Genomic DNA, 12,027 nt, shown 5'->3' on the forward strand with positions numbered 1-12,027 from the left:
GGGCCTACTGCTACTTGTCTGCATGGGGGGGTACTCTTGTAGCAGAGTGGTTAACTTCTGTAGGGGGGGGTCTACATGTAAGAGTGGGAACTATATAACTGGTTTGAGGGGGGTCTACAGCTAGAAGGGGGTCTATTCTACTGCTAGAATTAGAGGGGGTTGTCTGCACAGAGCGGCCAGGCTACCTCTACGACGTTGTCCTGAGTTTAGAGCAAAGCTTAGTTGCACATGTTTGTGACCAGCTCTAGGCAGCAGTGAGCTCTGAGACTCCCTAGCCTCTACCAGGCACCGCGGATCGCTGGAAAAATTGTAGAAGTTGGCCAAAATGTACCCTCTCTGGCCGGCTAACTCTCCTGGTACACTATTCCCTTTATTTTGGCCAATTTCTACTATTTTTTCAGCAGTGCCTTGTAAATTTCAGCCCTTCCCTCTAGCACTAGTGAATCTCCCCTTGCTTCCCACCCCTCCCCACATATGAACTGAACCTCCCCCTAACACAACTGAACACCCATGCGGGCTGGTTGAAGGTAATGTTGTGTTTCTGGACCCAGGTGCACCCCTCCCACTAACACTAGTGACTCTCCCCTTGTTCCCCACCCCTCCCGGTGTATGAACTGAAGCCTCCCCTACACCCATGCAGGCTGGTTGAAGGTGATGTTGTGTTTGTCGGCCCAGGCGCGGAATATTCTGCGCTCGGTGATGAGGCGCTGGCCCTGACTGCCGGGATCCTCGTGGTACTCGTACATGGCACACTCACCGACGCCCCCTGGGGACCAGTACTGGTACGGCACCTGGCTGTCCGGGTACAGTCTGGGGGAGACGAGAGATGTCAGTCAGGGAGGAACCAGGAAATACAACAACAAAAAAATGTCTTAGGGAGAAACCAGGAAATACAACAAATGGAGTTGGTGAACAAGTGTAAGGAAAATAAAGTAAGAAGGAAACAAAGAAAGGGACAAGGAAAGAGAGTAAGGGAGCAAGAAAATGAAAGGAATAGAGGGACTGCGAAGGCTGTTGTTAGGAACAGGTTGTTTGTTTGTTTACCTGCAGTAGTTGTGCGGAATCATGCCGTACACCTGGATGTGTTTGTTTGTTTGTTTGTTTACCTGCAGTAGTTGTGGGGAATCATGCCGTACACCTGGATGTGTTTGTTTGTTTGTTTGTTTGTTTACCTGCAGTAGTTGTGGGGAATCATGCCGTACACCTGGATGTGTTGACAGGTGTCCATCATCAGCGTCAGAGCGTACCAGCCGGTGGACAGTTCCACTCCAGACTTGCTCCTGGGGGGGGACAGGATGGTTATTCACACACACGTCAGGCATTTTTAACGGGGTTTCATTTTTCACAGAAGGAAAACATTGTTTTTTCTCTGTTCCTTCTTCCTGTTCTTCTCCTTTTCCAAACAGGAGTCTGTCACCATGGTAACTGGTGTTGAGTTACATCATGTTGCGATTTTATAGCAGGAGGGATTTAGACTCCTGTCTGACCATACATATGAAAGTACTACAGTATTTGAGTAAGAATGAACAGACCAGACTATATGTGAAGGCAAACATTATGCATTTGCTTTCCAAATGTTACCTTTCCAGTTTGATACACTTTTCCCAATTGGATACTGTCTTGTAGCTAGATTAGACATTAAACGAGCTTCAAAAAAACAAAATGAATCAGCTAAATTGCGAGTTCTGCCACTGCTTCTCAAACTTTTAGCACTTTCGAATAGATTCTTTTACTACTGTCTTGCCAATTTGATGCTGTAGCCAACAAAAGATCAGCTCAGGAGTTTCAAAAACAAAAACAAACTAGAGAAGTTACATTTGCAAAGCAAATGCATAATGTTTACCTTCGCATATGGTCTGCTCTGTTAATTCTTACTCAAACACATTCAAATACATTTTACTACTAGTATATGGTGACAGGAGCAGAGCAGACCATGAAATTGCAACATTATGTAACCCAACACCAGTCACTATGGTGACATACGTCAACAAATCATCGTCAGGTCATAGGTCACTGTTTGGAGAAGAAGAAGAGGAAGAAACAGAGCAAAAACAATATGTTTTCCTTCGGTAAACATAAAAATCAGCTAAAACAGCGAGTTCTGACCTGGGTTTCTGCGTTTGCCTCTCGAACTCCTCATCAGCCCGTGCCTCGGCCGTCTGCGTGAATCGGTAGAACTCGACGCGACCGAACTTCTCCCCGAGATTCCGCAGGAGCTTGGCCGTGCGAGCGTTCCCAAACGCGTACTGCGGACCGTGCACGAAGACCTCTGGCGGCTCGCTGGAACCACCCAGCACCGACGTGGAGTTCAGGTACAGGCTGGTCAAACTGGGGCGGGAAAAGGAGACAAATGTTTGACTGTTGAACCACTAAAACACGTACAGGGGGGCGAGTAGTACAGTCTTCTGCCTCCCGGGATTCTTTCTGAAAACTTAGACATCCAGGTAATAAGATAAGCCAAAAAACAGTTACTCAAGCAACTGGATATGATTTTGGAAAAGAAAGTGATCTTGTACCTTTTGTGAGAAACGACCCTGGCTGTTGTTCTCTCCCCGACGTCGCGCTCGAAGCCGGCGGTCGGCGCGGCGTTCAGACGGAACACGCAGTCCGCGGCGTCGATGTCACTGCCACGGGAGCCACCTAGCAGCTGGCCTGGGAAGTGCAGCAACAACTTTTGTTACATGCCATGTTACAGCAACAAAAGCTTTACTTTGTATACTATCATGAAAGTTCATCTGTGTTGGTTTTAAGTTTTACTTTGGTACCTTTTATTTTTTTTCAAATTTCAGGTTACTGAAATTCTCCTTGCCCCTTGTCCTGACTTAATGTATTTTAGGTACTACTACTCGGGAAGAAAATCCGCCATTTTCCTCATCTCTTAGGAGGAAGTTCCACACTGAAAGCTTCTTAGAACTACATCACTAAATATATTGGAACAAGCTACCCTGTGAATGCTTCCCAAATGGGAACAACCTTTTTCAAGTCCAGGGTGAACAAATATCTGTCCTTAATGTAACCCAAAACATGTTTAAGTGGTTCATATGAGCTACTTGTTTTCAGAGGTGTAAATTGAAGTAGATAAAGCTAAAATCTTTGGCAAAAACACTCCTAAGACCAACACCTGTCCTTATTTTGCCTGGGGTAGAATTCCAGCTCAGATTCCGTTTAAAATCAGCCTAGGATTCCACGGGTGACCCCGTGACCCAGAGTTAAGGGTTTCATTCCCAAATCTGGGATTAGAACCAAGTCCAGCTGTGTTGTTGTCAACATCGCAGCTTCCCTAAACGTCAGACTTCAGACTTCCTTCCTCAGCAGGCTGAAGAACTTAAGTAGGAACACCTGTGCAAGAGTTTGTTTCTGCACCCACACTATCAGACCCTATAACAGCCAAATACAGACTTAGTTTTTATGTGTTGTACATACTGTAATTGTTGTGAATCTGTATGTTTTGTTCGTGCCTACGTTGTATTTTTACGAATATGTTGCCATCATCGCTGCTGCTTCCCTAAACCTGAGACAACCTCAAACCTAATTCCTGGCAGGCTGAAGAACTAAACAGAAACACCTGCACAAGTCAGTTACAATTTGAGAACTTAGCGGAAACACCTGCACAAGTCAGTTACAAAGAACTTAGCGGAAACACCTGCACAAGTCAGTTACAAAGAACTTAGCGGAAACACCTGCACAAGTCAGGTACAAAATCTAGGCTCGAAATTTCCTTTGCTACCATAAAAGATTTGACTTTTGATGCTGTCTTGAATTTGTTTGATTTGTGAAGAATTTTTCTTGTTAAGGCTTAAACTTGCAGGCAGGCTAGGTATTCCATCAAAACAGTTTTGTCCACCCCCTAATCTTGCAGTTGAACAGTCCTGTTTCTTGGGAGCCCAGGATAATTATTTCCTGACATCAGACCGTAACGAGCTTAACGAGCTCAACTCCCCTGGTCCTGTTCCCACTAGTTTGACGTCAGTCTGGCTAATCTGACGTCAATCCCAACTCAGGAACCGAGTTTCCTCCAACAACAGAGTAAATATGATTAGACCCATCCTGTGTTAGCCTACTCAAGTTCTGTTGTCCCAGTTTCTGCAGAAATAACTGGATTTAACTGGGGTTAACTGGCTGTACAGTGTTTCTGGATAAAAGGATCCGGACATTAAGCTTTATACATTTTTTTCTGTGCTAAAATGTATTTGCATTTTTCCATGGTTTTGCCATTTCCATTACAATGTAGTAGTTGTAGTAGACTTGTTTATTCAGCAAACAAGAGCATGGAATTAAGGTACAGGTACACTAACAAGCTTACTGGCAGCCACGATGGCCGAATTTTGAGGCTTGTTTTGACAAAAGGTACATTTAAAAACGGCGATTAAAATCTATAGGAACATCAGATTGTTTTTACACCTTCAATCCATTTTCCATGTATATGTACAGAATGATGTGTGTGCAGGTGTTACCTGAGTTAGAGACGAGTGCACAGGTGTTACAGGTGTGTTACAGACTCACCTGAGTTAGAAACCAGGGGCAGGTGTTACAGGTGAGTATACAGGTGAGTGTACATGTGTGTGTGCAGGTGTGTGCACAAGTGTTAAAGGTGTGTGTGCAGGTGTGTGCACAAGTGTTAAAGGTGTGTGTGCAGGTGTGTGCACAAGTGTTAAAGGTGTGTGTGCAGGTGTTAAAGTTGTGTGCACAAGTGTTAAAGGTGTGTGTGCAGGTGTTAAAGTTGTGTGCACAAGTGTTAAAGGTGTGTGTGCAGGTGTTACAGGTGTTACAGGTGTGTGTGTGCAGTTCTCACCCGAGTTAGACACCAGAGCGCAGGTGTTGCAGGTGAGCCCGCGGCCAGTCCCGCCCAGCGGAGCGACCAGCGGCTCGTGCGGCCGCGCCTCGGGCCTCCAGCGCCCGCGGTGATAGTCCAGCATCTCCTTCTGCGGGCGGAGTTTCGCGCCGCTGTGAGACACGGACAAAACGCGACGATGCTGGTACTTTTCCCGCAGACTGGGCGACATCGGATCCACCTCATGTACGTGGTACGTCTGTCCCCGGATTGTCTTCTTCGTGATGTGCCGCGGAAGGAACCTAACGGGGATCAAACAACGTTATAAATTAACGAACTTTCAAACTAACGAACTTTGCCCTCAGATGGTGACATCCTGCGGCAGGAACCTAATGGGGAACAAACGAGGTTTCAAACTAACGAACTCTGCTTTTCTTCGTGGTGTGCAGGAATCTGAGAGGGACATGGGAGGTTATAACTAACCAGCTCTGTTCTGATGATTAAACAACAGGAACATGGGGAAAGGGGGAACAGGAGGTTTTAAATTAATAAACTTCGTGTTCCTTGCAACTTGCCTGTCAGCTGACACTTCCCTCAGAAAACAAGCTCTAAAACCTGTATAAGAGCCCGGTGGTCATCCCATACAGAACAACTCCCGCTTCTCTCATGGCAACTCCTCCCTTCTCTCCTTGCCCGCTGCGTGAACCACGCTCGTAAAGAACCGGGGTCAAGTTCACGTTTGTGTCAGCTGAAATCTGACTGCTCACTTTTCGCTGACAAAAATTTTTAAAAATTCCATCTTCAAATATAAATTATCATCTTCAGAATTGCTGCAAATTATCTCCAAATTTTGTTGTTAACATTTTGTAATTTCATTCTACCCCTCCCTGTTGTTTAATATTCCTCCATAATCCCTGGTGCAGTTTTTGTCAGTATAAACTGGATAGTGGGTGTGAGTGGGCTGAATCCCTGGTGCAGTTTTTGTCCGTATAAACTGGATAGTGGGTGTGAGTGGGCTGATGCAACCTTTGAGCAATACTTGCAGCAGCAGGGTGGTACAACTATGGCTACTTTACGACCGACAGCCTCCTTTTTAGACCAGCATGCCGAAATGTGACCCGCCCCCTAACTTAGCAGCCACTCCAGGGGGCCTTGGAATCAGCAGCACATTTATGTACATCTGTAGGGGGCCTTGGAATCAGCACATACATGTACAATGTAATCTCCAAGCAGATCCTAGGGTGGCATTGGCCAGAGAGGGTCCAATGTGCCACCCAACCCTGGCCTGGCCAATTTGATACTGTTTTTTGCCACCCTAGGATCTGCTTGGAGAGTAATGTACATGCACATCTGTACTCAGAGTAGCTTCTGTCTCGCCAGGCTTATTTGTGTGAGACCATCACAATCCTCTTTTCATCCTAAGCTACAAACGTTGGAACGGTTCCAAAGTAAACATAACTGTTGTTAGAAATCATTGAAAGTAAAGGGACAAAAGACCTAACAATCTACAACCAGCAATTACAAAACGTTTGTGTCTTTTAAAATGTTTCTGTTCTGCTTCGAGTTAACTTCTTTATGTAAAACTTTAAAACTGGCTTTTTTTTTGCACCACCCCTCATGTCCAAGGCCACAGCTGCCGGCCCTACGTGCAACTAAAAACACCACAAACAATACAGAAAAACCTGATACTGGACCCAACACAAAACCTGTTGATGTTTTCTCCTGTGAAAGCCCAAACGACCTTGACAAAAGGCCAATGACCTTGAGGAGGTTGTAGGTAGAAACACGTCAACACACTGAACAGGTAAACATCACCTGGTCTGACCTGGTCAGGTAAGGAAGCAACAAAACAATGACAACAGGATTGAGTTTTGTAGTGATGTGGGGAAAGTTTTCCTCATCTGAAATTCTGAATGGTGAGTTTGGTTGCGTCAGTGGACTTTGTTTTGAGAAAGAACGACAACATTTCTGAAAACTTACAAGAGTTCTTATATTCTATGGAGTGGAACTGGAATCTATCACAGGTGGAACTGGTTTACATGGTACTTTCCTAAACCATATTCTAGGCCAGTTTTTTTCTGCCCTGTTGCTTTATATCTTTTCTAAAAAAATCTGAGAACCAACTAATTAAATCGGTGACTGTGGCCTAGCTACCACCACTACTAGTACTACTTACTACTATTACTACTACTTACTACTTACTGTACTTCTTTTTTTTTTTTTAACGGTGTCGCTCAATGCAAGGCCAATTATTTTTGGCCACTTCTAGGCATAGAGCTAGAGGTACTTAAGTGAGTATAATGTAGTTATGTCAGGAGATGGCGGTGGACCTTTGTTTTGAAGCTTTGTGGATTGTAATCGGATGGAAAGCAGCTGTTTGGAAGAGAGTTCCATAATTTTGCAGTTCGGGGAAAGAAGCTGTTGTTGTAAAATGACTTGGAGACAGGTATGTTAACGGTGTATTGATGAGAACTGGAAGAGAACCTAGTGGCACACTGAAAGGTTCTGAGCGGCGGAACAAGAAGTGCAAGTTCTCCTGAACATCGACCGTGAAAATATCTTAACACACACTGTCCCACCTGTACTGTGGCTTGTCGCTGAATGAGTAGATAGTCAGCATGTACTGTGACATCACCGCAACCAACAGGAGCGTCCCAAATGCCTGCGCAACCTTAGATATCGTCATGGTGATCTGATACTTCTCCGTGGCAACAGAATCTGCAAAACAAACACTGGGGATGAGACTTTGAAGCAAAAAAAAACAAGGACCAAAAAAAAAAAGGAAAAACAAAACATCAGAATTCATTCAGGACATTCAAGTATTTTTTAATGTAAAAATTCCACACATTTTTCTGGAAACTCCACAATGTTTTTGCACTACAGACCTGATGTAGTAACATTAGATTATGCTTCTTTTAGAATTCCCTTTAATCTTAACACTCTTCACACTTAAATCGTTGTCTGCAATTCTGTCTAATGTTGCACCAAGCTCTGACTATCAGAAGCTTTGCTGCTATCCTTCTAACCCACCATTCATTCATTCATTCATTCATTCATTCATTCATTCATTCATTCATTCATTCATTCATTCATTCATTCATTCATTCATTCATTCATTCATTCATTCATTCATTCATTCCCACCTACATGAAGTAACTAAGGGGGAGAACGTCAGTAAACAGCACTGTTTTTAGTAGTGTTACAATCAATCAATTGCTCAACAACTGTAACTGGTACAATGTATGGCAGCTTAAAAGTTGCCACCAGGACAACAAGTCGAACCGCTCGACCCATCAGGCTTTGGGAGAGAAGCTGATGCAACACGCGGCCAACGACCGACCGACATTTCCTACATTCCAGATCATCACGGGGTCAACGAACTCACAGTAAACGTGCCAGAAGAAATGAGGAAATAAAAACTAAAACTACTACACTGCTATGTGCAGTTCAACACACAATCAACGTTTTCGATGACTTCTTGTAACACTTCAAAAGGCTCTCTAAATCTTTTGTTCGAACATACCAGTAACACTTTTAAAAGTACTCTCTGGAACATTCAAACATTGTGCATTTCATATTGAATGATATTCATGCTGTGTTTTACAAAACCGGCTGATGCAATGTGGAACCAACAGTCTGGTTTCCTCTTGGCTCCGACCCATCGATTTAGGGGCACTTTAGACTGACGACGGTTAAATAGTCGTACGAATGTTTATCGTCAAGATGTTGCCGGCGACGGTATTTTACAACCGTCTAAAGACGATCAAAATAGTCGCACGACGGTAATCCTCGAATCGTCGTCACTACCACCTCGGACCCTATCGTGCGATCCTTCAGCGGGGGGTCCGAGGAGGATTTTCCACCGTCTAAAGTGAACCGTCGCCGGCGAAGGAAGTTGGAGGTCATTGGCCTTGTGCAAATAAGCCTGCAAGCGTTATTTCATGTCCAAGCACATCGCCAGTATCATTAAATGCCGTCAAACCAAAGACTTTATATCGTCATACGTGTCTAGTACAATCCCCAGCCACCAATCGCTACTTCTCCGGTACGAACCGATCTGCCGATCCACATTTCCCGGCCAATATAGCCAGGCCGACGGCAGCACTGAACGCTGGGTTCAAACCCGGAGTATATTGCCCCGCTTGGTACATGTGCCTCATACCCCTTCTATGCTGGGCACAACCTAGGAGTCTCATCCACAGAACGAGTTAAAAGCAGATTAAAAACAATCTTCTGCAGCATGCCGAAAAAAAGGGGTTCTCTCGCCATTTTGAATTGGCGCGCGGCGTGCCCTCCTGCGCTGCGGGTGTCCGTCACACTTCCTGGCCATGTGTCTAAAGTCAGCCGTCGCCCACAACGATTGTCGTGCGATCGTATAATGTCGTCAGTCTAAAGTCGGCCTTAACCGTGTCAGACTCGAAAGTTTGGTTAGAGACCCAATCCGGAAATAAAACTCAAACAGATGTCTATAGCCAGGGTCGCATTAAGCCTTCATGCAGTGAGTTTTTACAGGCAAGCTCATGCAACTGACTCATCGTTGCTTCTTGTTCCCTACCAGGAAAAGTGTACCGGTAGTGAATGGCAGGAAGGGAAAGCTCGATAACAAACAGCCAGTTGCATCATCACAGTTCCTCTTATGTATTCATACTGCGGCCCATTATGATGTGGGTGATGCAACGTGTGGCCAAGACACGTACCTTTCCACACTGACTTCTGTCTACTTTTAAATGCACCAACAAATATTAGATTACTCAGGAAAAGGACGTTCTAACGAAGGAGCTGTTAGTTTCATACTTTATGTGGGTGATGCAACTTTTGGCTAATACACGTACCTTTCTTAGGGGCACTTTAGACTGACGACGGTTCGATAGTCGTACGAATGTTTATCGTCAAGATGTTGCCGGCGACGGTATTTTACCACCGTCTAAAGACGATCAAAATAGTCGCACGACGGTAATCCTCGAATCGTCGTCACTACCACCTCGGACCCTATCGTGCGATCCTTCAGCGGGGGGTCCGAGGAGGATTTTCCACCGTCTAAAGTGAACCGTCGCCGGCGAAGGAAGAGGGAGGTCATTGGCCTTATGCAAATAAGCCTGCAAGCGTTATTTCATGTCCAAGCACATCGCCTGTATCATTAAATGTCGACAAACCAAAGACTTTATATCGTCATACGTGTCTAGTACAATCCCCTGCCACCAATCGCTACTTCTCCAGTACGAACCGATCCGCCGATCCACATTTCCCGGCCAATGTAGCCAGGCCGACGGCAGCACCGAACGCCGGGTTCAAACCCGGACTATTGCCCCGCTCGGTACATGTGCCATATACCCCTTCTTTGCTGGGCACAAACTCGGCGTCTCATCAACAGGACAACGAGTTAAAAGCAGAATAAAAACAATCTGCTGCAGCATGCCGATAAAGGGGTTCTCTCGCCATTTTGAATTGGCGCGCGGCGTGCCATCCTGCGCTGCGGGTGTCCGCCACGCTTTCTGGTCATGTGTCTAAAGCCAGCCGTCGCCCACAACGATTGTCGTGCGATCGTATACCGTCGTCAGTCTAAAGTCGGCCTTAGCTCTACTTTTAAATGTGCCAACAAATATTAGATCAGCCGGGAAGATGACATTCTAACAAAGGAACTGCTATTTTCCACACAGTCTTGTAACTTTACATTCTCGCCGTGTTGGGCTAATATAGTAATAAGGTGACTGCACATGACAAAGCAGTTGATGTATCATAATGGAAAATGACGTCTGATGTTTCTTCCTAACGTTCAGTACTGGATGCTGCACTGCCTAGCAAATAACACTCCCAAGCAGGGAAAACAAAAACCTGTAAGCTAAAGAAAGCGTTTTATCCTGATTCGCTTTCTGTAGTCATTGACTATGTACAATACCGTGCATTACAGGTTGCCAACGTGCTAGCTCCTGTTCTCATGTAAACAGACATGTGCGGACGTTGTATGTTTAAGACGTTGTATATTTAAGGCGTTGTATGTTTAAGACACACACTCGTCTTTACTCAAACCTTAAGGAGGAAGTACACTCACTCCCACTTGACCTCAGACCCTGGGAAGGAAAGACACCAGAACAAACACGCACCCCGCATAGCAGACATAGCTGGAACGGTGAAGACATAGCGGAGAGGTTTACATGTGGGAGAAGTTAGACAGGAGCAAAACACTTCCACAACCCGTGATCCAGACAAAACTCAGGACAGACAACACCACCCAAGGCACACTTCTGCACATGGCTTTCTAGGGCGAGGCTGTCCACAGGTGAAATTTGGAGGAACATTAGCTTTCAGTCAAGATAATTGCTGGATTTGTGGAATTTTCAAAACTGCAGAAACGTTGCTTGGCAAGTCAGTCCTAATCGAATTCCAGTCTCTTTAAACCATTGAAGAAAACAACAATTTGAAGAATAATATGCCATTAATAATACTGGTGTTGGACTGTGGCAAGATAGTTTCTTTTATATAATCTACATCTACATGTACCTTTTGGTTTGTTTACGTGGTGGGTTGTAATGTATCAAAATTGCTGTGACTCTGTGAGTAACACCCCAAACCTCAGAGCACACTAGACTGATGCTTTATGTGATGATTGTGTCAGTCAGCCATGTCTATATTTACTGGGAAATTTTGCATCCTACGCTGTGTGCTGTACCAGTTCCAATGTAGGTACAGTGTGTAACAGTTCTTACAGACATACATGTAGGCGGCAACTCGTGTGATGATGGTGTCAGTCCGACATGTCTGTATTTACTGGGAAATTTCACATCCAACTTTGCTCCAGTTCCAGTTTTAGGTACTACAGAAGTACAGAGTTCTCCTGGACTGAGACGGGACCTGCTGGAAGTTTTCAGTACAAAATGTCAGTATTTACTGGGAAATCGACCTTCTAGACCCACTTCTGCAGGCAGCTTTCACTTCTACACCAGGGACTCCTACAAGCTGACATGTACATGTCTGTAACAGGCTGAGTGTGATGTATGGGACCACTTGTGTTAACTAGGGCAATATGTCTCAATATACAACCTTCCCTCAGGCAAACAGACAACACTTCAGTCGACATGAATATGACTGATGAGATAAAAGAATGAAAACACTTCTCTGTGATATTACTCTAGAGTCTAGGCAGGTAACACAAACCTGTACAGGTTGTACAAACTTACTATAGGCTAGTATGGTTAGGATTCCATCCCTGGATCTGCCAAAGGTACTACATGACTTATACCTACAAAATTATGATGATC

At 44.9% G+C, this 12,027-nt stretch overlaps 1 protein-coding gene across 1 annotated transcript; it reads right to left on the reverse strand.

The window, feature by feature from the left end:
* Positions 1 to 30: 30 nt before the first annotated feature.
* On the reverse strand, positions 31 to 9,306 carry LOC109462614 (alpha-N-acetyl-neuraminyl-2,3-beta-galactosyl-1,3-N-acetyl-galactosaminide alpha-2,6-sialyltransferase-like). The gene is made up of 8 exons (XM_019759177.1): positions 9,303 to 9,306; positions 7,351 to 7,489; positions 4,793 to 5,073; positions 2,517 to 2,652; positions 2,107 to 2,328; positions 1,173 to 1,280; positions 598 to 810; positions 31 to 462 (listed from the first exon to the last, which is right to left on the reverse strand). The coding sequence occupies exons 1-7, from the start codon at positions 9,304 to 9,306 to the stop codon at positions 627 to 629; spliced, it is 1,074 nt and encodes a 357-aa protein (XP_019614736.1). The 3' UTR covers positions 31 to 462; positions 598 to 626.
* Positions 9,307 to 12,027: the final 2,721 nt, after the last annotated feature.

Source organism: Branchiostoma belcheri, unplaced genomic scaffold, assembly GCF_001625305.1.
Source record: "Branchiostoma belcheri isolate BF01 breed outbred unplaced genomic scaffold, Haploidv18h27 scaffold12, whole genome shotgun sequence".
NCBI classification, from domain to species: Eukaryota; Metazoa; Chordata; class Leptocardii; order Amphioxiformes; family Branchiostomatidae; genus Branchiostoma; species Branchiostoma belcheri.

Excerpts from the sequence above, each read along its gene's own strand:
- LOC109462614 (XM_019759177.1), bottom strand. Across the intron at positions 5,074-7,350 it reads AGCGACAAGCCACAGTACAG|GTTCCTTCCGCGGCACATCA; the intron begins GTGGGACAGTGT and ends GATCCCCGTTAG. Across the intron at positions 2,653-4,792 it reads CGCTCTGGTGTCTAACTCGG|GCCAGCTGCTAGGTGGCTCC; the intron begins GTGAGAACTGCA and ends TGCACTTCCCAG.